Genomic DNA, 24,823 nt, shown 5'->3' on the forward strand with positions numbered 1-24,823 from the left:
CTGTTACTTCCTGTTCATACCACAGCAATCACGAGATGGAAAAAATCTCTCTCCAAACAGCATTCTGCAATTCTGTATTGCTGTCCATGCCAGGATCTCAGAGCTCTTTACAGTCTTGTCAGACACCCGAGAGGTAGGCATGATGCCCGTATTGCAAATTGGAAAACAAAAGCAGAGACAGGCAATGTGATTTGCCCAAAATCTATGCTGCAGTGGGGCTGGATCATGGCAGGATGTTCTCAAAATGGCATCCTCCATGTGGATGGGGGCATTATACCAGATGCCCATTCACAAATATACCACTGCCCAAGATCACACAGCAAGTCACTGGCAGAGCCAGAAATGGAACATAGGGATATCCCAATCCCCTAGTACTGTGCGCCAGCTCCAAGACAATGCTTAGTCTCCTCCTGGGTAAGTATCGAAACTGGGTTTCCTACTGACAGACACATACAGATGTGAAATTAACAGCGCATGTGAACTTGCCTGAACGGGTCTGTTCCCCAGGAAGTTTAAATCCATGTTCTCCCCAAAGAGGTAACCCTCGGGATGTGGGGTATCAAACTTCTCACCTCCCATGAAAAAGTGACTTGCAAAGTAGTTTCCTGGAAAGAGAAAAAATTAACAAATTTATGTGAGATCCATTCCTGGAGCATGGCAGAAATGTTCAGTTTTTAGTTGGGGGGAAGGCGGCTGAGCGGGGGAGCATAAGACACAAACAAGAGACTTTTTTTTCAGGCAACAGCCATAAATCACAGCGCCGCATTAGACAGCTCCTGGCAACACTGAATCATGCGGAGTCAGGGCCAACAGCACTGAGCAAGAAATAGCAACCAGAACCCTACAGAAGTCAAGTCACTGGACATTTTTCATAAAATATGCCCTACTTCAAATGGGACTTCTATCAGGGACATTCCCTGGCCTGTGTCATACAGGCAGGCAGATGAAAGGATCACAGTGGGACCTCATGGCCTTGGAATCAATGTATTACAGGGTTGTTAACCCGATCGTAAATTTCTCCCCCAAGGAAGAAAGAAGGCAGATACTTCACAACACTGCTGAATTCTGGGAATTATCCCACTTTCCATCCTCATTTTCAATGTCTGCCATCTGCCTAGCCAATGAGGAACGGACACGTTGCCTTTCAGATCCCATGAACGTAGTTCCTCATACAGCCAGAGGAGTGACTGTGAAGCAATGCTTGGTTCTCCTCCCTTCCCCATGCCCCTATGGTGAAAACACATTACAGATAGGGTGCTAGAGGTAACCCACACAGATGCTAATCTTGATTAAGCAAAGACAGCTATAACTGTAAAAAAACACAGACATCTGTAAGAGATAAACCCCAAGACTGAACACAACCTTTGCTCTGCGAGAGCCTCGCCACACGTTCATCTAATTCCATTTCAAGGGGATGCACTGAGGCGGCAAACGGTGAGAGACAAACTGGATGCAAGGTCACTGGAACACCTTCCTCCAGCATAATGACAGGTTTCAGAGTAGCAGCCGTGTTAGTCTGTATTCGCAAAAAGAAAAGGAGTACTTGTGGCACCTTAGAGACTAACAAATTTATTAGAGCATAAGCTTTCGTGAGCTACAGCTCACTTCATCGGATGCATCCGATGAAGTGAGCTGTAGCTCACAAAAGCTTATGCTCTAATAAATTTGTTAGTCTCTAAGGTGCCACAAGTACTCCTTTTCTTCTTCCTCCAGCAGTCATTGAATTACTCACAATGCCACACAATCTAGTCACTTGCAGAAAAGAGCTAGCCGCTTTGGGCAACTGCTGCTCTCAAATGCAGCTGTCACATGTTCACAGTGCAGAGAAGTGAGAGATGACAGAGACCTATTAAGCCCCATCGAGCTATCTTCCTGCAGTTTTGAAATGGGGCTTTTCCATGCCCACAATGAGAAAGAAAATGGGCCAAATATAGCTTCACTGTCTTGGCTCGGTGCAATATACAGGAATTTTGGGCCCCTAAAAAAAGCACTACCTAGAGTGACTGCATCTGGAAGGTTATGGAGAGGAAGGAGAAGAATCCATCTGGCTAGCAGCACTGGTGAGTTGCTCTCTAAAAACAAGAGGGGTTTCATGAAAGGTTTCTCCTTTTTCAATTATATTTGTTCCTTTGGCTCCAAGAAAGGCTTTTTTTTTTTTTTTTTAAACTCTGCACAGCTGGTACCACTTTAATGATGAGCTCCACACTGCTCACAGGCCAAGCTCCAAGCTCACAGGCCTCCAGATGTTTGTGTTTTAAAAACAAGCCTGCTCCCTGGATACACCAATCACAAGCTTCGCCTGGGTCCAGAATCTAGCTGGTACCAAGTCCACTGCAGCAGCATGGCAGTATTGAGGTATCCCAAACCACAGACCCCCAGACAATTAGGAGCAAAAGGAAAAGCTATTCCCGTTACAAATCCAAGCCAGATTTTCTGCTCAATATAGCCACGGATACATTGTGATATTTATGCTTATGCTGTGGTTTGTGAAAGCAGGATTTAGGGATCAATTTTACATTTTATGTAGGTCACACAGGAGGATGTTTTGAGGCATTTGATCTGATTAACTCCAAGGAAAATTCCTCTGCAAGAAATCTCAGAATTGCAGTGGCTGATTATCCTGGCTCAGTGTCAGATGGCTTGCTCTTGATTCTGGTTTGATATTCTATGAATAGGACGTGTTAACGGGATTATAGCTCTTCTCAATGAACCTGGATGTATGTGCAGTTCACATTAACATTACTGTACACAAATCCCCATAAATTCAAAGGAGGTTGTATCCTTTAATAGCCTCATCAGAGCATCCATGGTACTTTTTCTCCCAGAGGAACTCAAGGGGATTTATAAACCATGGACCAACCCTGAATAGACCTACTCATGTGAGTAAGGTTTGCAGGAGCAGGCACTATCCCCACATGGATCACTTTGCCCACCACTGAAATGCAGCCCCAGCAGCTGTTTAAAAGAGCACAGCAATGCTGCGCTACGTTACAATTCAGGATGAGAAGTGAAGCAGACTATCACAGCCAACTGGAACTGCAGGAGGGATTTTAGGAAGATGGAACAGAACTGGCCAACCGTAATCTGGCCAGGACATTGCAGCTAGTATTTTCACGCTTCTGAGAAGTGGTATTAGGATCTTTAATGTCCACAAATGATTAGAATCTCTGTTTTCGTTCTCATCCAGAAAATGGCCCACCTAGCAACACAGCCACCCTCTAATTGCAAGCTAGAATATCTGTTTGGTACTCAGTCAAGAATTTCTTCTCCACTATATTACATCCTGGAGCACCCAGGATTTTACCTAGGGCAGTGGTTCTCAACTGGTGGTCCAAAGAACCCTGAGGGTCTGCAGACTGTCTAAGGGGTCCATGAAAGGTTGCTGTTACCACAGAACAGTGGTTTTCAACCTGTGGTCATTGGGCCCCTGGAGGTCTGCAGACTATGTCTAAGATTTCCAAAGGGGTCCGCACCTCCATTCAACATTTTTTAGGGGTCTGCAAACCAAAAAAGATTGAGAACCACTTCCCTAGAGGCCTCTCATTCACAAGTATTGGCCAGGCCTGATCTCACTTAGCTTGCAAGATATCTGACAATATCACAGCCCTACCTCAGATGGTTGTTGGAAGGATGATGACTGTGTGAGGCACTCAGTGCTACAGAAAAGTCTATAAATAAACCTTGCCATACTGATGGTAGGCTGTATATGCCATCCAAAGCTGGGGAGGACTTCCAGGTCAAAATGTGAATTCTTGCTCTGCGGATGGCCCTTCTGCCTTAAAGTACTAAGGGTCTGCCTTGAGCAAGAGGTGCATGGTACAGAGAACAGCCACTGTGACCTCAAACACTATTTCCTCCTCTCCTCCCCTACGGCAACTGGTAGATGTAAGGGTGAGTGCACATGCATGTAAAGTGCTCATTGAAAGGCAGACATTGCAAGCAAGAAACACAGCACTGTGCAAGTCCTAGAGAGCATAGGGCAAGGGATTTATGGGAGCTAAGAGGAAAAATGCCAGAACAGCATCAATACCCTTGGGGTACTAGTAAAGACTTGGGGAAATGTACTAAATTAGTGCTAGATGGTTACCTAACAAGTCAAAGATGGCAGTGACCTCTGGTGACAGATTCATAATACAGTGTACAATAGTTAGCAAAATATAAGCAGGTGGACACTTTTCACAAAGCAATCCCTCTATGTCTGACCTATCAGGCCTCATCTGCAAAGGAAACCAGCTCAACACTTTCAAAAGATGAGCCTGGGAGCTTAAATTCATAACTTTGCTAGACACTAACTGTGACATTGCACCCTATGATGCTTTATAAAAATATGCTTATTAGTGTAAATATGACATAACTGGAATATGTTTTATGCTAGATATGCCACGTAACATATCTCTGCAAAGGTTATAATCTATGGATATATTCATCCTATTTATATGTATGCATCATTTTTTGTATTCGAAGTTATGAATATTGGCTATGTGCTTGTTTGATTTTAAGTAGCCTCAGTGAAGCATTTGGTCAGCTTCTTGAGAAAAGACTATTCTCAGTAAGTGCCCAATCAAGAAACACTTAAGCTGACAATTAACTTTGAGAGACACCAATCCCCATCTGAGCTTTCCTGGGACTGTGGCATTGGCCTGTAAAGAACTGAGTCACGCACGGACATGTGACTTGCCCATGTGACTCCAAAACTCCATCTGGTAGCTGGACTCTGCACAGGAGAGGAGAAGGAATTTCCACCCACAAGAAATGGAGGGGTTTCCCCAGGGGCTAAATAAGTCCCTGGGGAAACCCCTCCATTTGGTCTTCAGCTGGCTCAAGAGATGGCCTCTCCACCCCAAAGAATGCCTGAAAAAAACTGGAACAAAGGACAGTAACTACAGGGATGTGAGTGACTGCTGGACCCAGACTAGGAGGAGGCTAGTCTGTCAAAGAAGCTTATTGGAACATCTCTGAGGGTGAGATTTACCTGCATTTAGTTTCCTAATGTATCAGGCTTAGACTTGCATGTTTTATTTTATTTTGTTTGGTAATTTACTTTGTTCTGTCTATTATTACTTGGAACCACTTAAATCCTACTTTCTGTATTTAATAAAATCACTTTTTACTTATTAATTAATCCAGAGTATGTATTAATACCTGGGCGGGCAAACAGTTGTGCATCTCTCTCTATCAGTGTTATAGAGGGCGAACAATTTATGAGTTTACCCTCTATAAGCTTTATACATCATAAAACTAATTTATTTGGGGTTTGGACCCCATTGGGAGCTGGGTATCTGAGTGCAGGAGAGAGGAGCAGTTCTTAAGCTGTTTTCAGTTAAGCCTGCAGCTCGTGGAGGACGTGGTTGAGACTTGGATCTGTTTGCAGCAGGCAAGCGGGTCTGACTCAAACAAGCCAAGGTACTGAAGTCCCAAGCTGGCAGGGAAAACTGGCTCAGAGGGAGTCTGAGCACATCAGGTGGCCATCCCAAAGGGGTTTCTGTGATCCAACCCATCACACTAACAATCATGGTTTTAATAAAGACACAGGATTCATGGCTTATTACAATCACCTGTAAGCCACTAACCCCCATTTTTGTCCTATGACTACAGGGGTGTTAATGGGCCACTTCACCTTTATTGGGCCCTTAGAATGTGCGCTAACTACATACGCTAAACTATCTGTTCCAATTTGTATTTAGATGTGACACACTTAGCCCTGGTCTACACTTCAGAATTACTTTGGTAGAACTGTCAATGAAGCGCTCCTTGCTGCTGTCCAGGTTTCCGGTGTAAGGCTTCATGAGCCACAGGGCTAATGGGCAATGTTCCCTCTAATTTTTTACATCCATGTGCAGAATGAATTTTGTTATGTGCACCAATATGAAGGTGATGTGTGTCGGGGGGAGGAAGCGGCGAGGGATTCAGAGTGTGTGAGGGGCTCAGATATGGGGCAGAGGGTTGGGATGCGGGGGGGGGGGTGAGGGCTCTGAGATGGGGCCAGGGATGTGGGGTTCATGATACGGGAGGGGGCTTAGGGTTGGGTGTGGGGGGTGAGGGCTCTGGTTGGAGCCAGAGGTTCAGGGTGTGGGGGGGGGCTCAGGGCTGGGACAGAGTGTTTGAGTATTGGGAGGGTGCGGGCTGCCCTGGGGCTGCGGTGGGGAGAGAGGATTCTGCCCAGCCCTCTTGCGCCATGGGAGCTCCGGGGACAGAGGAGAGGTGCCTTTCCCTGGCAGCTCCTCTCTCCTCTCCAGTCCAGGCCTCTGTGGGTGCGCACCTGCGCAGCCCTTGATAGCCTGCTGCGTGGCTTAGGGGGAACTTAGGTAAGGGGTAGGCTGGATCTCCAAAGATCACGACTGACATTTCAACATTCCCCCAATGGAATCTTCCAGTCTGGAAAGAAAGAAAGTCCCTGCATGCAGCTTTCTATACAGGTCAGTGTTCCTGAAGATGCGTCGGCCATGCACCCTCCCTGACCACCCCATGTTGATGTCAGTGAAAGGACCCTGGTGATCCTCCAGAGCCTGCAATACCATAGAAAAGTAGCCCTTTCTGTTGATGCACTCTGTCGCAAGGTGGTCTGGGGCCAAATTGGGACATGCCTTCCATCTGTCGCCCCACCGCAATTAGGGAATCCCTTTGCAGCAAAGCCATGCACTGTTTCCTGAACATTGCTCAGAGTCACAGTCCTTCGCAGCAGGAAGCAATTAATGGCCCTGCACACTTGCATAACCGCAACCCCGATGGCGGACTTCCCAACTCCAGACTGATATGTGAGTGACCGGTAGCAGTCTGGAGTTGCCAGCTTCCACACAGCGATCGCCATGTGCTTTTCCACTGTGAAGGAAGCTCTCATACTGGTGTCCTTGTGCTGCAGGGCATGGATGAGCTCCGCACAGAGTTCAAGGAAGGTGGCTTTGCGCATCCAAAAGTTCAGTCTCCATCCAGCAGATGACTGAGGCTAAAGGGTACTAGTAAAAAGAAACGAAAGGAGATCACGGGTTTTGGTCTAGTGAAGCAGTGCTTAGTGGGGTGGGTAAAACTTTTTGGCCTGAGGACCACATCTGGGTATGGAAATTGTATGGTGGGCCATGAATGCTCACAAAATTGGGGTTGTGTGCAGGAGAGGGTGAGGACTCCAGCTGCAGGTACAGACTCTAGGGTGGGGCCAGAAATGAGGAGCTCAGGGTGCAGGAGGGGGCTCTGGGCTGGGACAGGGGGTTGGGGTGCAGGGGGGAGGTGAGGGCTCCAGCTGGGGGTACGGGCTCTAGGATGGGGCTGGGAATGCGGGGTTGGGGGTGCAGGAGGGTTCTCCGGGCTGGGACCAAGGGGTTAGGAGGGGGATCAGGGCTGGAGCAGGGGGTTGGGGTGCAGGCGCCACATGGCACTTATCTCAAGCAGCTCCCGGAAGCAAGTGGCACGTCCCCCCTCTGGCTCCTACACGGGGGCATGGCCGGGCAACTCTGCATGCTGCCCTAGCTGCAGGCACCACCCTTGCAGCTCCCATTGGCCGTGGTTCCCAGACAATGGAAGCTGCGGAGGTGGCACTTGGGGAAAGGGCAGCTCGCCGAGCCCCCTGGTTGCCCCTATGTGCAGGAGCCAGAGGGGCCACATGCTGCTGCTTCCAGGAGCTTTGCGGAGCCATGGCACGTACGGAACGGGTCAAGCTCCCGACCCTGCTCACTAGCTGGAGCACCGCAGCAGTGCACGCCCCCAACCCCCCTCACCAGCGGGCGCTCGAGAGCCGGATTAAAACATCTGAAGGGCCGGATATGGGCCCCAGGCAGTACTTTTCCCATCACTGGCTTAGATGGAATCCTAACTCACTTCACCCTGCTGGGCTGGGAGCTCACAGCACCAAGGCAGAGCTCCAGGTCTTCTGCTAGCACATGGAGAAGATAGCTGAGGAGTGGGAATAGCGAACAAGGTGCTCTGCTCCAGCTCTTCGACAGCTTTAATCTACTTTTGCATGTCCCTCAACCATAGAATGACTGCAGGACTAGCAAGAGGACCTACTCTTCCTCCACAAATCCCTCAACAGGCAAGATCCTAGCTGTATCAGTGCCTGTCTTGTCAACCCTCTTTCCTATGAGGGACAATGCGGCCAGCCAAAAAACGGAGTCAACTTTCTTGCAGGAGCAGACGGTGTTTTCAGAAAAATCTTGCTGTAGAAGGGCGTATAAGCATCTCCTCTACAAAGATAGCTGGTAAAAGGCCTGGCAACACTTCTTGTAACCATCCTCCAACACGATCCATCAGAAATACAAGGGGAGGCAAAGAATATGGGCCTAGATGGATGTTGCATTAGTCCTCTGCTAACTCTCCTGCATAGCTATCATAGCAAGGGCACATCAGAAGGGCATACCTGAAAACCAAGCATTCATCACAGCCCTCATCTCCAGTGATAGTCCAAGGTGCTGTCACTCTGCATGACATCATAAGCGGTCATGTTCGTTTCAGCGTGAAGGTTGTCATCTTTCTTATCTAAAAACTGTATTATTTCATTATTCCTAACATTGTCCTTTCTGGGAGCCTTCTTTAAAGCCATTTTTGGCCTAAAAGATTTTGTCCCAAGTTGAAAACTTGCACCTTTGCAAATGATCCAGAGACTGGTTCACTCCTGATTTGAGCTGTCGCAGCAGCATGTCATGCACGCTCACAGTGAGCCTGTAGGGGCTCAAATCACAGGCCGCACCAGGTGGTAAAGAACCTGATGTGCAACAGGAGACATTTGGAGATGAATTAGCAATTAAAATAGGATGGAATTTGTGGATAAAAATGTCAGCTGAGATGTTCTGAAAGACAGCCAAAAACACAATGTATGTACTCAGGAGACTGGTCAGGCACGTGCACACATGGACACACAGCAAAACTAAAGAAAAAACAAAAGTTCCTTTTAATATCTCTATCAGTAACAGAGATAGATGTAAAGGGACAATATCAAGTTAAAAATCTTATTAAGAACAAGTTTTAACTATCACATTGTGACCCATAAATAATTAAGATATAATTGCTTTGCACAGTTTAACTTTTGTATTTTTCCCAGCTTAGACCATGAAATCAAAACTAGTCACTTGCATTTGTTTCCAGTCTATTTCATTTTCAGTTCTCAGGCCCTGGTCCTCTGGTAGCCAAACACGGAATTCCAAAAGTCAAGGGTCACAAATCAACAGTTTAGGGACAGATTTTCTGCCCTATTCTGCTCCCTTTGTGCTGCTTAGGTGGCGCAAAAAGAGCAGAATGTATCTGTGGTCCCCTGCTATGGATCTCTTTTTTTGCTGTATTCATAACTTTTTGTCTCCAAACCAGGAGGCGGCTATCCTGGTTCCTGGTGAATTATTTTTTTTCCTTCAAAGGAATCAACCTTTAATATTTATATAACACTAGGGCAGCAGCTTTTCCATAAATGCTCCAGACTCTGGATTTTCCATCTCTGCTGGACAGCCCAGAATACATGTGTTTTGGGATTATGCTTGGTCTACTGGTAGCTCTACCTAGATTTCAGCCCAGCACTGTCTTTAATCAGTCCTTTGTTCTAAGCAGTAACCACCACCAACGATGGAGTTTGTACATTCACTCCAGATTGATCCAATTCAATCTTTTTAATTTCTCCTCCAAAGAAGTCAGAGGGCTGGAGTTTACCTACTCCAGAAGTAAGGTCACTCTAAAGCCTGGTCTACACTACAAAGTTAGGTTGACATACACCGCCTTGCGTTAACCTCACTGCGCATGTGTGTCTACACTTAAATTTGCCTCCCACCGATGTAAGTGCCCCATTACAGCAGTGCAGTAGCACGACCTCCCTGAGACGTGTAGCGCCATGGTCGACATACTGAGATCGATGCAATGCAAGTGTAGACACTGCATTACCTATATCGACCTTAACAGTCCTCCAGCAGCTGTCCCGATGCGGATAGCTCTGGTCACAATTATGAACTCCATATCCCAGGGGTCACAGAGACTGGAAGCCTACCACAGACCCTGCCTTTAAAACCCTGCAGTTGTTTGAAATGCCTTTTCCTGATTGTACAGCTTGGCGAGCACACCTAGCAGTCATCCACTGTTGTGTGCAACTGCCCAGCCGATTATGCCTGCTACAAGCTCCTGACACGCTTCAGGACCGATATTAGTTATCGTAGTCTTGTGAGGAGAAGAGGCTATGTAAGCACAGCTACAGACCACAGAAACATACACATCTATGAGCAAGTTGCAGAGGAAATCAGGATAAAGGGTATGACAGGGACTAGCAGCAGTGCCTCAGGAAAACAAAAGAACTATGGCATGCATACCAGACGGCCAGAAAGACCAGCAGTCAATCCAGTGCTGAGCTGCAAGCCTGCCACCTTTAAAAAAGAGCCATACAGCTCTGCACTGAGCTCTTCTAATAGTCCTTGCATCTGGCTGCTCAAACTCAGTGGACAGCTGCTTCATCTCCACCCTGGAAGCAAGTTTTCCCCTTTGCTTGACAGATACTATGCAGGACACAGCAGGCAGCTATAACCATTGGGATATTTTTCTCAGAGATCCAATCTGGTGAGTAAACAACATCAGCATCCCTTCAATCTACCAAAAGCACATTCAGCTGGGATTCTGCACCTACTGAGCCAATGAATATCTCCCTTGGTGCTGTCCAGGTGACCGGTATACTGCTCCATGAGCCAGGGGAGTAAGAGGTAGGCTGGATCCACCAGGATCATTATTAGCATTTCAATATCACCAATGACAGGTTTCAGAGTAGCAGCCGTGTTAGTCTGTATTCGCAAAAAGAAAAGGAGTACTTGTGGCACCTTAGAGACTAACAAATTTATTAGAGCATAAGCTTTCGTGAGCTACAGCTCACTTCATCGGATGCATTTGGTGGAAAAAACAGAGGAGAGATTTATATACACACACACACAGAGAACATGAAACAATGGGTTTATCATACACACTGTAAGGAGAGTGATCACTTAAGATAAGCCATCACCCACAGCAGGGGGGGGAAAGGAGGAAAACCTTCCATGGTGACAAGCAGGTAGGCTAATTCCAGCAGTTAACAAGAATATCAGAGGAACAGTGGGGGGTGGGGTGGGGGGGAGAAATACCATGGGGAAATAGTTTTACTTTGTGTAATGACTCATCCATTCCCAGTCTCTATTCAAGCCTAAGTTAATTGTATCCAGTTTGCAAATTAATTCCAATTCAGCAGTCTCTCGTTGGAGTCTGTTTTTGAAGCTTTTTTGTTGAAGTATAGCCACTCTTAGGTCTGTGATCGAGTGACCAGAGAGATTGAAGTGTTCTCCAACTGGTTTTTGAATGTTATAATTCTTGACGTCTGATTTGTGTCCATTCATTCTTTTACGTAGAGACTGTCCAGTTTGGCCAATGTACATGGCAGAGGGGCATTGCTGGCACATGATGGCATATATCACATTGGTAGATGCGCAGGTGAACGAGCCTCTGATAGTGTGGCTGATGTGATTAGGCCCTATGATGGTATCCCCTGAATAGATATGTGGACAGAGTTGGCAACGGGCTTTGTTGCAAGGATAGGTTCCTGGGTTAGTGGTTCTGTTGTGTGGTGTGTGGTTGCTGGTGAGTATTTGCTTCAGATTGGGGGGCTGTCTGTAAGCAAGGACTGGTCTATCTCCCAAGATCTGAGAGAGCGATGGCTCGTCCTTCAGGATAGGTTGTAGATCCTTGATGATGCGTTGGAGAGGTTTTAGTTGGGGGCTGAAGGTGATGGCTAGTGGCGTTCTGTTGTTTTCTTTGTTGGGCCTGTCCTGTAGTAGGTGACTTCTGGGTACTCTTCTGGCTCTGTCAATCTGTTTCTTCACTTCAGCAGGTGGGTATTGTAGTTGTAGGAATGCATGATAGAGATCTTGTAGGTGTTTGTCTCTGTCTGAGGGGTTGGAGCAAATGCAGTTATATCGTAGCGCTTGGCTGTAGACAATGGATCGAGTGGTATGATCTGGATGAAAGCTAGAGGCATGTAGGTAGGAATAGCGGTCAGTAGGTTTCCGATATAGGGTGGTGTTTATGTGACCATCGCTTATTAGCACCGTAGTGTCCAGGAAGTGGATCTCTTGTGTGGACTGGTCCAGGCTGAGGTTGATGGTGGGATGGAAATTGTTGAAATCATGGTGGAATTCCTCAAGAGCTTCTTTTCCATGGGTCCAGATGATGAAGATGTCATCAATGACCCCCACGAACATGATACAGTTCTGTGGTGACCTAGAATCCTATTTTCGACGTCTCAGACTCAAGGAATATTTCCAACACACCTCTGACCAACATATTAACCCACAGAGACCTTCCTGCCAACACTACCAAAAGAAGGATTCTGGGTGGACTCCTCCTGAAGGTCGAAACAGCAGCCTGGATTTCTACATAGACTGCTTCCGCCGACGTGCACGAGCTGAAATTGTGGAAAAGCAGCATCGCTTACCCCATAACCTCAGCCATGCAGAACACAGTGCCATCCACAGCCTCAGAAACAACTCTGACATCATAATCAAAAAGGCTGACAAAGGAGGTGCTGTCGTCATCATGAATAGGTCGGAGTATGAACAAGAGGCTACTAGGCAGCTCTCCAACATCACTTTCTACAAGCCATTACCCTCTGATCCCACTGAGAGTTACCAAAAGAAACTACAGCATTTGCTCAAGAAACTCCCTGAAAAAGCACAAGAACAAATCCGCACAGACACACCCCTCGAGCCCCGACCTGGGGTATTCTATCTGCTACCCAAGATCCATAAACCTGGAAATCCTGGACGCCCCATCATCTCAGGCATTGGCACCCTGACAGCAGGATTGTCTGGCTATGTAGACTCCCTCCTCAGGCCCTTCGTTACCAGCACTCCCAGCTATCTTCGAGACACCACCGATTTCCTGAGGAAACTACAGTCCATTGGTGATCTTCCTAAAAACACCATCCTAGCCACTATGGATGTAGAAGCCCTCTACACCAACATTCCACACAAAGATGGACTACAAGCCGTCAGGAACAGTATCCCCGATACTGTCACGGCTAACCTGGTGGCAGAACTTTGTGACTTTGTCCTGACCCATAACTATTTCACATTTGGTGACAATGTATACCTTCAAATCAGCGGCACTGCGATGGGTACCCGCATGGCCCCACAGTATGCCAACATTTTTATGGCTGACTTAGAACAACGCTTCCTCAGCTCTCGTTCCCTAATGCCCCTACTCTACTTGCGCTACATTGATGACATCTTCATCATCTGGACCCATGGAAAAGAAGCTCTTGAGGAATTCCACCATGATTTCAACAATTTCCATCCCACCATCAACCTCAGCCTGGACCAGTCCACACAAGAGATCCACTTCCTGGACACTACGGTGCTAATAAGCGATGGTCACATAAACACCACCCTATATCGGAAACCTACTGACCGCTATTCCTACCTACATGCCTCTAGCTTTCATCCAGATCATACCACTCGATCCATTGTCTACAGCCAAGCGCTACGATATAACCGCATTTGCTCCAACCCCTCAGACAGAGACAAACACCTACAAGATCTCTATCATGCATTCCTACAACTACAGTACCCACCTGCTGAAGTGAAGAAACAGATTGACAGAGCCAGAAGAGTACCCAGAAGTCACCTACTACAGGACAGGCCCAACAAAGAAAACAACAGAACGCCACTAGCCATCACCTTCAGCCCCCAACTAAAACCCCTCCAACGCATCATCAAGGATCTACAACCTATCCTGAAGGACGAGCCATCGCTCTCTCAGATCTTGGGAGACAGACCAGTCCTTGCTTACAGACAGCCCCCCAATCTGAAGCAAATACTCACCAGCAACCACACACCACACAACAGAACCACTAACCCAGGAACCTATCCTTGCAACAAAGCCCGTTGCCAACTCTGTCCACATATCTATTCAGGGGATACCATCATAGGGCCTAATCACATCAGCCACACCATCAGAGGCTCGTTCACCTGTGCATCTACCAATGTGATATATGCCATCATGTGCCAGCAATGCCCCTCTGCCATGTACATTGGCCAAACTGGACAGTCTCTACGTAAAAGAATGAATGGACACAAATCAGACGTCAAGAATTATAACATTCAAAAACCAGTTGGAGAACACTTCAATCTCTCTGGTCACTCGATCACAGACTTAAGAGTGGCTATACTTCAACAAAAAAGCTTCAAAAACAGACTCCAAGGAGAGACTGCTGAATTGGAATTAATTTGCAAACTGGATACAATTAACTTAGGCTTGAATAGAGACTGGGAATGGATGAGTCATTACACAAAGTAAAACTATTTCCCCATGGTATTTCTCCCCCCCACCCCACCCCCCACTGTTCCTCTGATATTCTTGTTAACTGCTGGAATTAGCCTACCTGCTTGTCACCATGGAAGGTTTTCCTCCTTTCCCCCCCCTGCTGTGGGTGATGGCTTATCTTAAGTGATCACTCTCCTTACAGTGTGTATGATAAACCCATTGTTTCATGTTCTCTGTGTGTGTGTGTGTATATAAATCTCTCCTCTGTTTTTTCCACCAAATGCATCCGATGAAGTGAGCTGTAGCTCACGAAAGCTTATGCTCTAATAAATTTGTTAGTCTCTAAGGTGCCACAAATACTCCTTTTCTTTTTGCGAATATCACCAATGGTAATCCACTGGTTGGTAAAGCAAGTCCCTGCTTGCAGCTTTCTGAAAAGTCCTGCATTCCTAAAGATGTGAAGATTATGCACCTTCCTGGACCAGCCCACGTTGATGTTGGCGAAGCATCCGAAGCGATCCACCAACATTTGCATAACCATAGAGAAGTATCCCTTTCTGTAGATGTACTCTGGGGCAAGATGGGATGGGGCAAAAATCATACAGCCACTGCAGTTATTAAATCGTTTCTGTGTGCACACTTGGCTTCTCATGCCGGCAATGCGTGTCCTCCCCAGGAGCACTTGTGTTGATTGTACTATCAATGTGGGACAGATCCTGAAACCCAGTAACAGCTGACATAAGCAACGACACCGCATCAACCTAATGACATCGACCATGACTCTATGCCGCTTGAGGATGTGGTGTTACTAAATCGGCGGAGAGAGGCATGTACATCGACAGGAACCAAAGGTAAGTGAAGATGCTTTCATATCTAGGTCGACGCAAGGCAGCTTACTAACTTTGTAGTGTAGACCAGGCCTGAGTTTCAAGCCTTTTTAGGCAGGGCCAGGATTGTGCATGCCTTTAGGAAGCAGGCCCATCCCCACAGAACACAATGCTGAAGGTGGCTGTCCATCTCTGGAAATTCAGGGTCAGGAGTTCTGTACCCACTGTGGGAAATAAAGAACTGCATGGGGACCAATCAATGAACATCCCTATAATCAAACTGCTACAACTACTGAGAAATGTCTCACAAACAATGTCTTCTGTCCATACATACTCTGAGCCTCTTAAAATAAGATGAATTAGATCATCATTCCCTCTGAAGAAATGACAGTAATCTAAATGCCCGGATGACTGACAAATTACAACCATCAGGAGCCTACATCTGGAACGCACTGTGATGACCGGCCTTACATTCCAATTACACAAAGCAGCACCATAAGTCTCTTGCTTTTTCAGTTAGTAGGCTGGTTCCCCTATACATTTCAAATCACCCCAAGATCACCAACATCCGCCTTCCTTTCCCCATCGTCAGGCCATTTAGAGATTCTATTGATACACTGATTTGACCACTGCTGACATATCCCTGTGAACAGCACCTCAGGTTTTGTTGATCATAGCAGTCTCTCTCCAGAACAAGCACAAGGGCATCTGTTTAAGAAGCCCTTGGGAAAACAATGCCAGAGACATAGAGCTCTTTGACAGCCACCTCTTAAATGGTGGAACACAAACACTTCTGCCCCCACTGAAGTCTAAGTCTAATTTAACCCACATATCTACAGTCCCATGGCAACAGGTGCCCCTGATTTATTTGAATGCCAATTAATTATCCTGGAGAGGGTAAGAGACACAAAGGATAAAGAGTCACATGGCACTGGCAACACAGATGCTTGTGTGCGTTTGTCATTACTAGGAGAGCGGCTAGAAGGCCTGATAAAAATGTTTCACGTTAACAGATAAGTTATCACATCAACCTGGTTCCTATTTTCCCTTGCAAACCAATACTCAAGAGCAACGTTTACGTGAACCTAGAGTTTTGAAGGCTGTGGGGATTCAGGACTGGATGTCCCAACCTAAGTTCCCTGTAAGCTGCACCTATTAAGTACCGTACCAGCACTCAGGGAACCTGCCTGGCTGGGACCTGCCATGGCCGGGGGAGGGGCGCCCCTCCCCCAGCCCCAGACCTGCCACATTTGTGGCACCCCTCCCCCGGCCCGAACCTGCTGTGGCCGGGGAAGGGGCACCCCTCCCCGGCCCCGGCCCAGATCATGTGTGGGAAAAATTAGAGGGAAAACTCCCAATTCTCTTTAACCAATGACAGGCAATCGCCTCTTCAGTTCAGATTTGTGCAAACTTCAGGCTGGATCTTAGTAGTCACATTCTGGAGTCTCTGGAACTCCCCGTTTGAGGAATTCATGAATCAGAAGAATCAAATGACCCTGCCCTATGGACTATAGACAAAAAACCCTCCATAAGCAGAATTAATGACACTGAACAAGCCTTCCATTCATAGGGGAAAGGAAGAAAGGAAAACGATGGATGGAGCAAAACAGAAGTGGCACGCAGGGAGCCTTTGCAGCCATACAGATCCCAGGGAAGAGTCAAAGGAAAAAAAAAATCAAATAGAACCTTTTTATTGAAGCAACACATTTACACTGTCAGGCAACAAAATCCTTTCCATAGGACTTTTGGGGCTGGACAGCCTGGAAGTTACAGATTTATTGATTCAGTAAGAATCAGGTTTTCTCCCTGCTCTGTGGAGGCATGCATTTCTTGTTAAGTTCTGATTGTGCAAGGGGTTGTTTCCAACCCATGCAGTGACAGCAGAAAGCATTAAGTCTGCGGAGATGCTGTCCTCTTACTGCAAGGTGTTGCTTTCTGTGTCTTTAACCCTGAGGTCAGATACTGGCTGGAAGAATGTATTTTCCTGAAAGAGACCATTACCCCACCCAGTAATTTTTGTTGAGCACCACACACCTTATATTGTTTACACTGTACAAGAAGGAAGTTAAATGCAGAGATGGGGAAATAGAGAACAGCCCTGATGGTGTAAAAAAAGTCAAATGCTGAGTTTTAGAAGAGCAGGGCTAAGCCCCAAAAGCCCATGAAGTGCTCTTAAAACTCTACTTGCGATCCACACCCATTCTTTTTCCAGGGATCTCCTCTCTCCTGTACTATAACACAACCCAAAAGACTCCTGGCAGGCATTACAGGCCCATCATTTAAGAGTTTGATAAGCAAAGGTCTCTATAAGCTCCAAGGTGAAGAAAAGTCTTCCCATGATGTAAATTCTCCTGTTGTGTATGCAACTCAAACTCTGCACCCTTGTGCTAGGAGAGGGGCCCTGAAAGAGGGACCTGGCCAGCTGCGTGCCAGCCAAGCAGTGATAGCAGCAGTCAGCTGCACAGGTGAGGCCCTGCAAGCTCTGTCTGAAGTAATAAATTCACTGTCAATAACACAAGGGGGTGTGTGCCGGATGGGCAGTAACTGGTCAGTGTACCTTGGGACTGCGCTGATCACACCTACACAACTGCATGACACAGTGGTCTGTAACCTCCAGCCTTCCCAAGGCCCCAGGGAACGGGTGCAGGGTGAAAGCAACCTCCTGGGGGTAGAGACGGGGCCAAGCCCCAGACCTGAGCACCGCCAAGGGGGGCCAGGGCCCAGGGGAGAGCACAATGCTCAGGGGCACTGGGAAGGGTGGAGGAGGCCAAGGTCCGGGGGTAGTGACAGGGGGCTGAGAGAAGGTTGATGCGGGGGCAGGGCCCGGGGGCGCTGTGGGGGGGGTCGAAGCCCAGGGGGCGCTGTGGGGGGGGTCGAAGCCGGGGGGGGGGGTCCAGGCCCGGAGGCACTGGGGGGGAGGGGTCGAGACACGGGGGGGGGTCCAGGCCCGGAGGCACTGGGGGGGAGGGGTCGAGGCACGGGGGGAGTCCAGGCCCGGAGGCACTGGGGGGGAGGGGTCGAGGCACGGGGGGAGTCCAGGCCCGGAGGCACTGGGGGGGAGGGGTCGAGGCACGGCGGGAGTCCAGGCCCGGGGTAGCTGGGGGGGGTGTTGAGGCCCAGGTGGGGGGGTCCAGGCCCGGGGGAGCTGGGGGGGAGGGGTCGAGGCGCGGGGGGGGTCCAGGCCCGGGGGAGCTGGGGGGGAGGGGTCGAGGCGCAGGGGGGGTCCAGGCCCGGGGGAGCTGGGGGGGAGGGGTCGAGGCCCGGGGGAGCTGGGGGGGAGGGGTCGAGGCGCGGGGGGGTCCAGGCCCGGGGGCGCTGGGGGGGAGGGGTCGAGGCGCGGGGGGGGTCCAGGCCCGGGGGCGCTGGGGGGGAGGGGTCGAGGCGCGGGGGGGGGTCCAGGCCCGGGGGCGCGGGGGGGGGGGGGGTCGGGGCGCGGGGGGGGTCCAGGCCCGGGGGGGTCCAGGCCCGGGGGGGTCCAGGCCCGGGGGGGCTGGGGGGGAGGGGTCCAGGCCCGGGGGCGCTGGGGGGGAGGGGTCGAGGCGCTGGGGGGGTCCAGGCCCGGGGGCGCTGGGGGGGAGGGGTCGAGGCGCGGGGGGGGGAAGGGTCCAGGCCCGGGGGCGCTGGGGGGGAGGGGTCGAGGCGCGGGGGGGGGTCCAGGCCCGGGGGCGCTGGGGGGGGGGGATCGAGGCGCGGGGGGGGGTCCAGGCCCGGGGGCGCGGGGGGGGGAGGGGTCGAGGCGCGGGGGGGGGTCCAGGCCCGGGGGCGCTGGCGGGGAGGGGTCGAGGCGCGGGGGGGGGTCCAGGCCCGGGGGCGCTGGGGGGAGGGGTCGAGGCGCGGGGGGGGGGGGTCCAGGCCCGGGGGCGCTGGGGGGGAGGGGTCGAGGCGCGGGGGGGGGGGGTCCAGGCCCGGGGCGCTGGCGGGGAGGGGTCGAGGCGCGGGGTGGGGTCCAGGCCCGGGGGCGCTGGGGGGGGAGGGGTCGAGGGGGGGAGGGGTCCAGGCCCGGGGGCGCTGGCGGGGAGGGGTCGAGGCGCGGGGGGGGTCCAGGCCCGGGGGCGCTGGGGGGGAGGGGTCGAGGCGCGGGGGGTCCAGGCCCGGGGGCGCTGGGGGGGAGGGGTCGAGGCGCGGGGGGGGAGGGGTCGAGGCCCGGGGGCGCTGGGGGAGAGGGTTCGAGGCGCGGGGGGGGGTCCAGGCCCGGGGGCGCTGGGGGGGAGGGGTCGAGGCGCGGGGGGGGGGTCCAGGCCCGGGGGCGCTGGGGGGGAGGGGTCGAGGCGCGGGGGGGGGTCCAGGCCCGGGGGCGCTGGGGGGGAGGGGTCGAGGCGCGAGGGGGGTCGAGGCCCGGGGGCGCTGGGGGGAGGGGTCGAGGCGCGGGGGGGGGTCCAGGCCCGGGGGCGCTGGGGGGGAGGGGTCGAGGCGCGGGGGGGGAGGGGTCGAGGCCCGGGGGCGCTGGGGGGGAGGGGTCGAGGCGCGGGGGGGGTCGAGGCGCGGGGGGGGTCGAGGCCCGGGGGAGCTGGGGGGGAGGGGTCGAGGCGCGGGGGGGGTCCAGGCCCGGGGGAGCTGGGGGGGAGGGGTCGAGGCGCGGGGGGGGTCCAGGCCCGGGGGAGCTGGGGGGGAGGGGTCGAGGCGCGGGGGGCGCTGGGGGGGGGGGGGTCGAGGCGCGGGAGGGGTCCAGGCCCGGGGGCGCTGGGGGGGAGGGGTCGAGGCGCGGGGGCGCTGGGGGGGAGGGGTCGAGGCGCGGGGGGGTCCAGGCCCGGGGGCGCTGGGGGGGAGGGGTCGAGGCGCGGGGGGGTCCAGGCCCGGGGGCGCTGGGGGGGAGGGGTCGAGGCGCGGGGGGGGTCCAGGCCCGGGGGGGGTCCAGGCCCGGGGGCGCTGGGGGGGAGGGGTCGAGGCGCGGGGGGGGTCGAGGCCCGGGGGCGCTGGGGGGGGGGGTCGAGGCCCGGGGGCGCTGGGGGGGGGGTCGAGGCGCGGGGGGGGTCCAGGCCCGGGGGCGCTGGGGGGGAGGGGTCGAGGCGCGGGGGGGTCCAGGCCCGGGGGCGCTGGGGGGGAGGGGTCGAGGCGCGGGGGGGGAGGGGTCGAGGCCCGGGGGCGCTGGGGGGGAGGGGTCGAGGCGCGGGGGGGGGTCCAGGCCCGGGGGCGCTGGGGGGGAGGGGTCGAGGCGCGAGGGGGGTCCAGGCCCGGGGGTGCTGGGGGGGAGGGGTCGAGGCGCGAGGGGGGTCCAGGCCCGGGGGCGCTGGGGGGGAGGGGTCGAGGCGCGGGGGCGCTGGGGGGGAGGGGTCGAGGCGCGGGGGGGGTCCAGGCCCGGGGGCGCTGGGGGGGAGGGGTCCAGGCCCGGGGGGGAGGGGTCCAGGCCCGGGGGCGCTGGGGGGGAGGGGTCGAGGCCCGGGGGGGGTCCAGGCCCGGGGGGGGTCCAGGCCCGGGGGCGCTGGGGGGGAGGGGTCGAGGCGCGGGGGGGGGTCCAGGCCCGGGGGCGCTGGGGGGGGGGGTCGAGGCGCGGGGGCGCTGGGGGGGGGAGTCTGGCCCCGGGCCGAGCCGCCCTTACCGGACTTGGGCGGGTAGCGATAGGCCGAGTTGGCCTGGATGTCGATGTCCTCCACGCCCGCGATGCGCCGGCTCAGCAGGGAGCCCATGGCGGCACCGGCCCGGCCCGGCCGCGGACCCAGCAGCGGCGAGAGCGGCGGGCGAGCGAGCGCCCCGGACCCAGTGACTCGCACCACCAGAGCCAGCCGCGGGGCAGCCCGGGAAAGCGAGTCCGCCCGCCCCGTCTCGCAAGGCTGCCCCCGCCCCCGGAACTACAACTCCCAGCAGCCATCGCGCCCGGTCCTCCCCACCAGTGCCCGACGGCTCGGCCGGGCCGTACCAACAGCGGAGTGGGGGGTGCGAGTACTGTGCCCCTTCACCCAATGGACTCTTCCGGGAGCGTGGGAGCTGTAATGCGCACAGCCGTCAGCAGAGGGCGACGCCTCCTGTCTGGCAGCCCAGCCCAGCCGGCGAAGCCTGAGCTTGCTTCTGCCGGGTCAGCTGGAGCAGCCGTGGGCCGTGGCCAGCCCCCCTGCCCGGCCCACCCCGCCGCGCCAGGGCGATGGGGATCCCTGAGAGGGACCCCCAGCATAGCTGGGCAGGGCAACGGAGCCTCCCCGTACTGGGATCCGCCTAGCATAGCCAGAGCACCCCCGGCATGGTGGGGGAGGGTGACAGGGAGCCCCCAGGCAGAGCGTCCTAGGGCAGCCTACATAGAAAATGATTGGGGGAGGGGTAGCTCAGTGGTTTGAGCATTGACCTGCTAAACCCAGCGGTGTGAGTTCAATCCTTGAGGGGGCCATTTAGGGATCAGGGCAAAAAAAATTAGGTCCTGCTTTGAGCAAGGGGTTGGACTAGATGATCTCCTCAGGTCCCTTCCAACCCTGATAGACTAGATTAGCTGTTACTGCTCAAGAAAGAGATCTTGGAGTCATTGTGGAGAGTGCTCTGAAAACATCCACTCAATGTGCAGCAGCAGTCCAAAAACCAAAGACAATGTTGAGAATCATTAAGAAAGGGACAGAAAATATCATATTGCCTCTGTATAAGTCCATGGTATGCCCAAATCTTAAATACTGCGTGCAGATGTGGTCGCCCCGTCTCAAAAAAGATATATTGGACTTGGAAAAGGTTCAGAAAAGGGCAACAAAAATGATTAGGGGTATGGAACGGCTTCCATATGAGGAGAGTTTAATAAAACTGGGACATTTCAGCTTGGAAGAGAGATGACTAAGGGAGATATGAGTGAAGTCTATAAAATTATTACTGGTGTCGAGAAAGTAAATAAGGAAGTGTTATTTACTCCTCATAATTCAAGAAATAGGGGTCACCAAATGAAATTAATAGGCAGCAGGTTTAAAATAGGGCTGTCGATTAATCGCAGTTAACTCACATGATTAACTCAAAAAAATTAATCACGATTAAAAAAATTAATTGCACTGTTAAACAATAGAATACCAATTGAAATTTATTAAATATTTTGGATGGTTTTTCTACATTTTCATATATATTGTATTCAGTGTTGTAATTGAAATCAAAGTGTATATTATTTTTGCTTACAAATATTTGCACTGTAAAAATGATAAAAGAAATAGTATTTTTCAATTCACCTCATACAAGTACTGTAGTGCAACCTCTTTGTCATGAAAGTGCAACTTACAAATGTAGATTTTTTTTGTTACATGATTACATTCAAAAACAAAACAATGTAAAACTTCAGAGCCTACAATTCCACTCAGTCCTACTTCTTGTTCAGCCAATCGTTAAGACAAATGAGTTTGTTTACATTTAAGGGAGATAATGATGCCCTCTTCTTGTTTACAGTGTCACCAGAAAGTGAGAACAGGTATTTGCACGGCACTTTTGTGCCAGCGTTGCAAGGTATGTACATGCCAGATATGCTAAACATTTGTATGCCCCTTCTTGCTTTGGCCACCATTCCAGAGGACACGCTTCCATGCTGATGGCGCTGATTAAAAAAATAAGCATTAATTAAATTTCTTATTGAACTCCTTGGGGCAGAATTGTATGTCCCCTGCTCTGTTTTAACTGCATTCTGCCATATATTTCCTGTTCTAGCAGTCTCAGATGATGACCCAGCACATGTTCATTTTAAGAACACTTTCTCTGCCGATTTGACAAAACACAAAGAAGGTACCAATGTGAGATATCTAAAGATAGCTACGGCACTCGACCCAAGGTTTAAGAAATGGAAGTGCCTTCCAAAATCTGAGAGGGACGAGGTGTGGAGCTTGCTTTCAGAAGTCTTAAAAGAGCAACACTCTGATGCAGAAACTACAGAACCCAAACCACCAAAAAGGAAAATCAGCCTTGTGCTGGTGGCATCTGACTCAGATGATGAAAATGAACATGTGTCAGTCCACACTGCTTTGGATTCTTATCAAGCAAAACCTGTCATCAGCATGGACGCATGTCTTCTGGAATGGTGGCTGAAGCATGAAGGGACATGTGAATCTTTAGTGCATCTGGCACGTAAATATCTTGCGATGTGGGCTACCACAGTGCCATGAGAATGCCTGTTCTCACTTTCAAGTGACATTGTAAACAAGAAGTGGGAAGCATTATCTCCTGCAAATGTAAACAAACTTGATTGGCTGAACAAGAAGTAGGACTGAGTGGACATGTAGGCTTTAAAATTTTACATTGTTTTATTTTTGAATTAAGGTTTTTTGTACATAATTCTACATTTTTAAGTTCAACTTTCATGATAAAGAGATTGCACTACAGTACTTGTATTAGGTGAATTGAAAAATGCTATTTCTTTTGTTTTTTTACAGTGCAAATACTTGTAATCAAAAATAAAAATAAAGTGAGCACTGTACACTTTGTATTCTGTGTTGTAATTGAAATCAATTATATTTGAAAATGTAGAAAACATCCAAAATATTTAAATAAATGGTATTCTATTATTGTTTAACAGTGCGATTAATTACGATTAATTTTTTTAATCGTGCAATTAATTGCAATTAATTTTTTTAATCGCTTGACAGCCCTAGTTTAAAACAAACAAAAAGAAGTATTTTTTCACACAATGCATAATCAACCTATGGAACTCTTTGCCAGATGATGTTGTGAAGGCCAAAACTATAACAGGGTTCAAATAAGAACTAGATAAGTTAATATAGAAGATAGGTCCATCAATGGCTATTAGCCAGGATGGGAAGGGATGGTATCCCTAGCCTCTGTTTGCCAGAAGCTGGGAATGGGTGACAGGGGATGCATCACTTGATGATTACTTGTTCTGTTCATTCCTCTGGGGCACCTGGCATTGGCCACTGTAGGAAGACAGGATACTGGGCTAGATGGACCTTTGGTCTGACCCATTATGGCTGTTCTTATGTTCTTATAACATGATCTGCAGGCTGGGGGCATTGCAGAGACAGATAGATCTAGCTGCCAGGGCAAGGGATTGGCCTTACCCTGCAGTGCTCAACCACGGGCAGGGTGCTACCTGCAGGGATCCCACAGGCATGGGGCCATTCCCCCTAAAGGAGCTTGGCACTCTCTGTGCCCACTAGCTTTGCCTGCATCAAGGGGGACCTGTCAGGTACTAAGTGCAGACCCAGGGATGTGATGGGAGGAATGGGTGAGGTTGGAGGGAACATGCCCTGGCCAGGAGATGGCTTGGGCTGTGGAATCATCTCCCACAAATGGGCTGGGAGCCCCTTATTTGGGACAGTTAACACTAGATCAGTGAAGCACTGGCAGACATGCAATAGGGAGCAGTCCTGTCCCAGCCTGGGAATGGAAGGACAGGGCTCAAGGACGATTCCAGCTCTGACTGCTGACAGATAATGGATGTTGCTGGAAATGCTACTTCTCTGCTGTGGGGCCTGTGGAGATGACTGGCTCCAGTGAGTGAGATGCCATCACAATCCAGGCAGCTGATTAGGGTTGCAGTGTCTATCTTGGATCACAGTGGGCTTGGCCTCAGACTATGCTGGGGCAGGTAGTCTCCAGAGACCCCTGCTGTGACTTGACTGGAAATACGATGCTCCGTGTTCATGCTAACTAAAAAACCCACCCAAGGAACAGACGGGTCACACGACTTTTACTGCCTCATACGAAGTTCTCAGTGATCCACCCAGGATGGGTCCCCATAGTGCATGTCGATCTGCAATTGTCTCCTGCCTGAAACCTGTGGAGGCAGCCTCCTTCCAGCCTCGGGACTCACATCACAGCACCCATCTGTGGGCCTGATCCTGCAAAGTGCCGCAGCTCCC

General features: G+C 51.3%; 1 protein-coding gene across 6 annotated transcripts in view; it reads right to left on the reverse strand.

The window, feature by feature from the left end:
- The window catches only part of MGRN1 (mahogunin ring finger 1), a 108,882-nt gene extending 87,923 nt beyond the window's left edge, over positions 1-20,959 (reverse strand). For 3 of the 6 annotated variants that reach the window (XM_038418630.2, XM_043493187.1, XM_038418635.2), the window contains exons 1-2: positions 20,602-20,807; positions 487-605 (exon numbers count right to left, since the gene is read on the reverse strand). In XM_038418630.2, the coding sequence (XP_038274558.1) occupies positions 487-605; positions 20,602-20,689 (207 nt within the window). In that variant the 5' untranslated portion in view covers positions 20,690-20,807. Of the gene's footprint in view, positions 1-486; positions 606-20,601 lie in introns of all 6 variants that reach the window. The other 3 variants (XM_038418632.2, XM_038418633.2, XM_038418636.2) reach the window with 3 other exon arrangements.
- Between the last annotated feature and the right edge of the window lie 3,864 nt (positions 20,960-24,823).

Source organism: Dermochelys coriacea, chromosome 10 (genome assembly GCF_009764565.3).
Source record: "Dermochelys coriacea isolate rDerCor1 chromosome 10, rDerCor1.pri.v4, whole genome shotgun sequence".
NCBI lineage: Eukaryota > Metazoa > Chordata > Testudines > Dermochelyidae > Dermochelys > Dermochelys coriacea.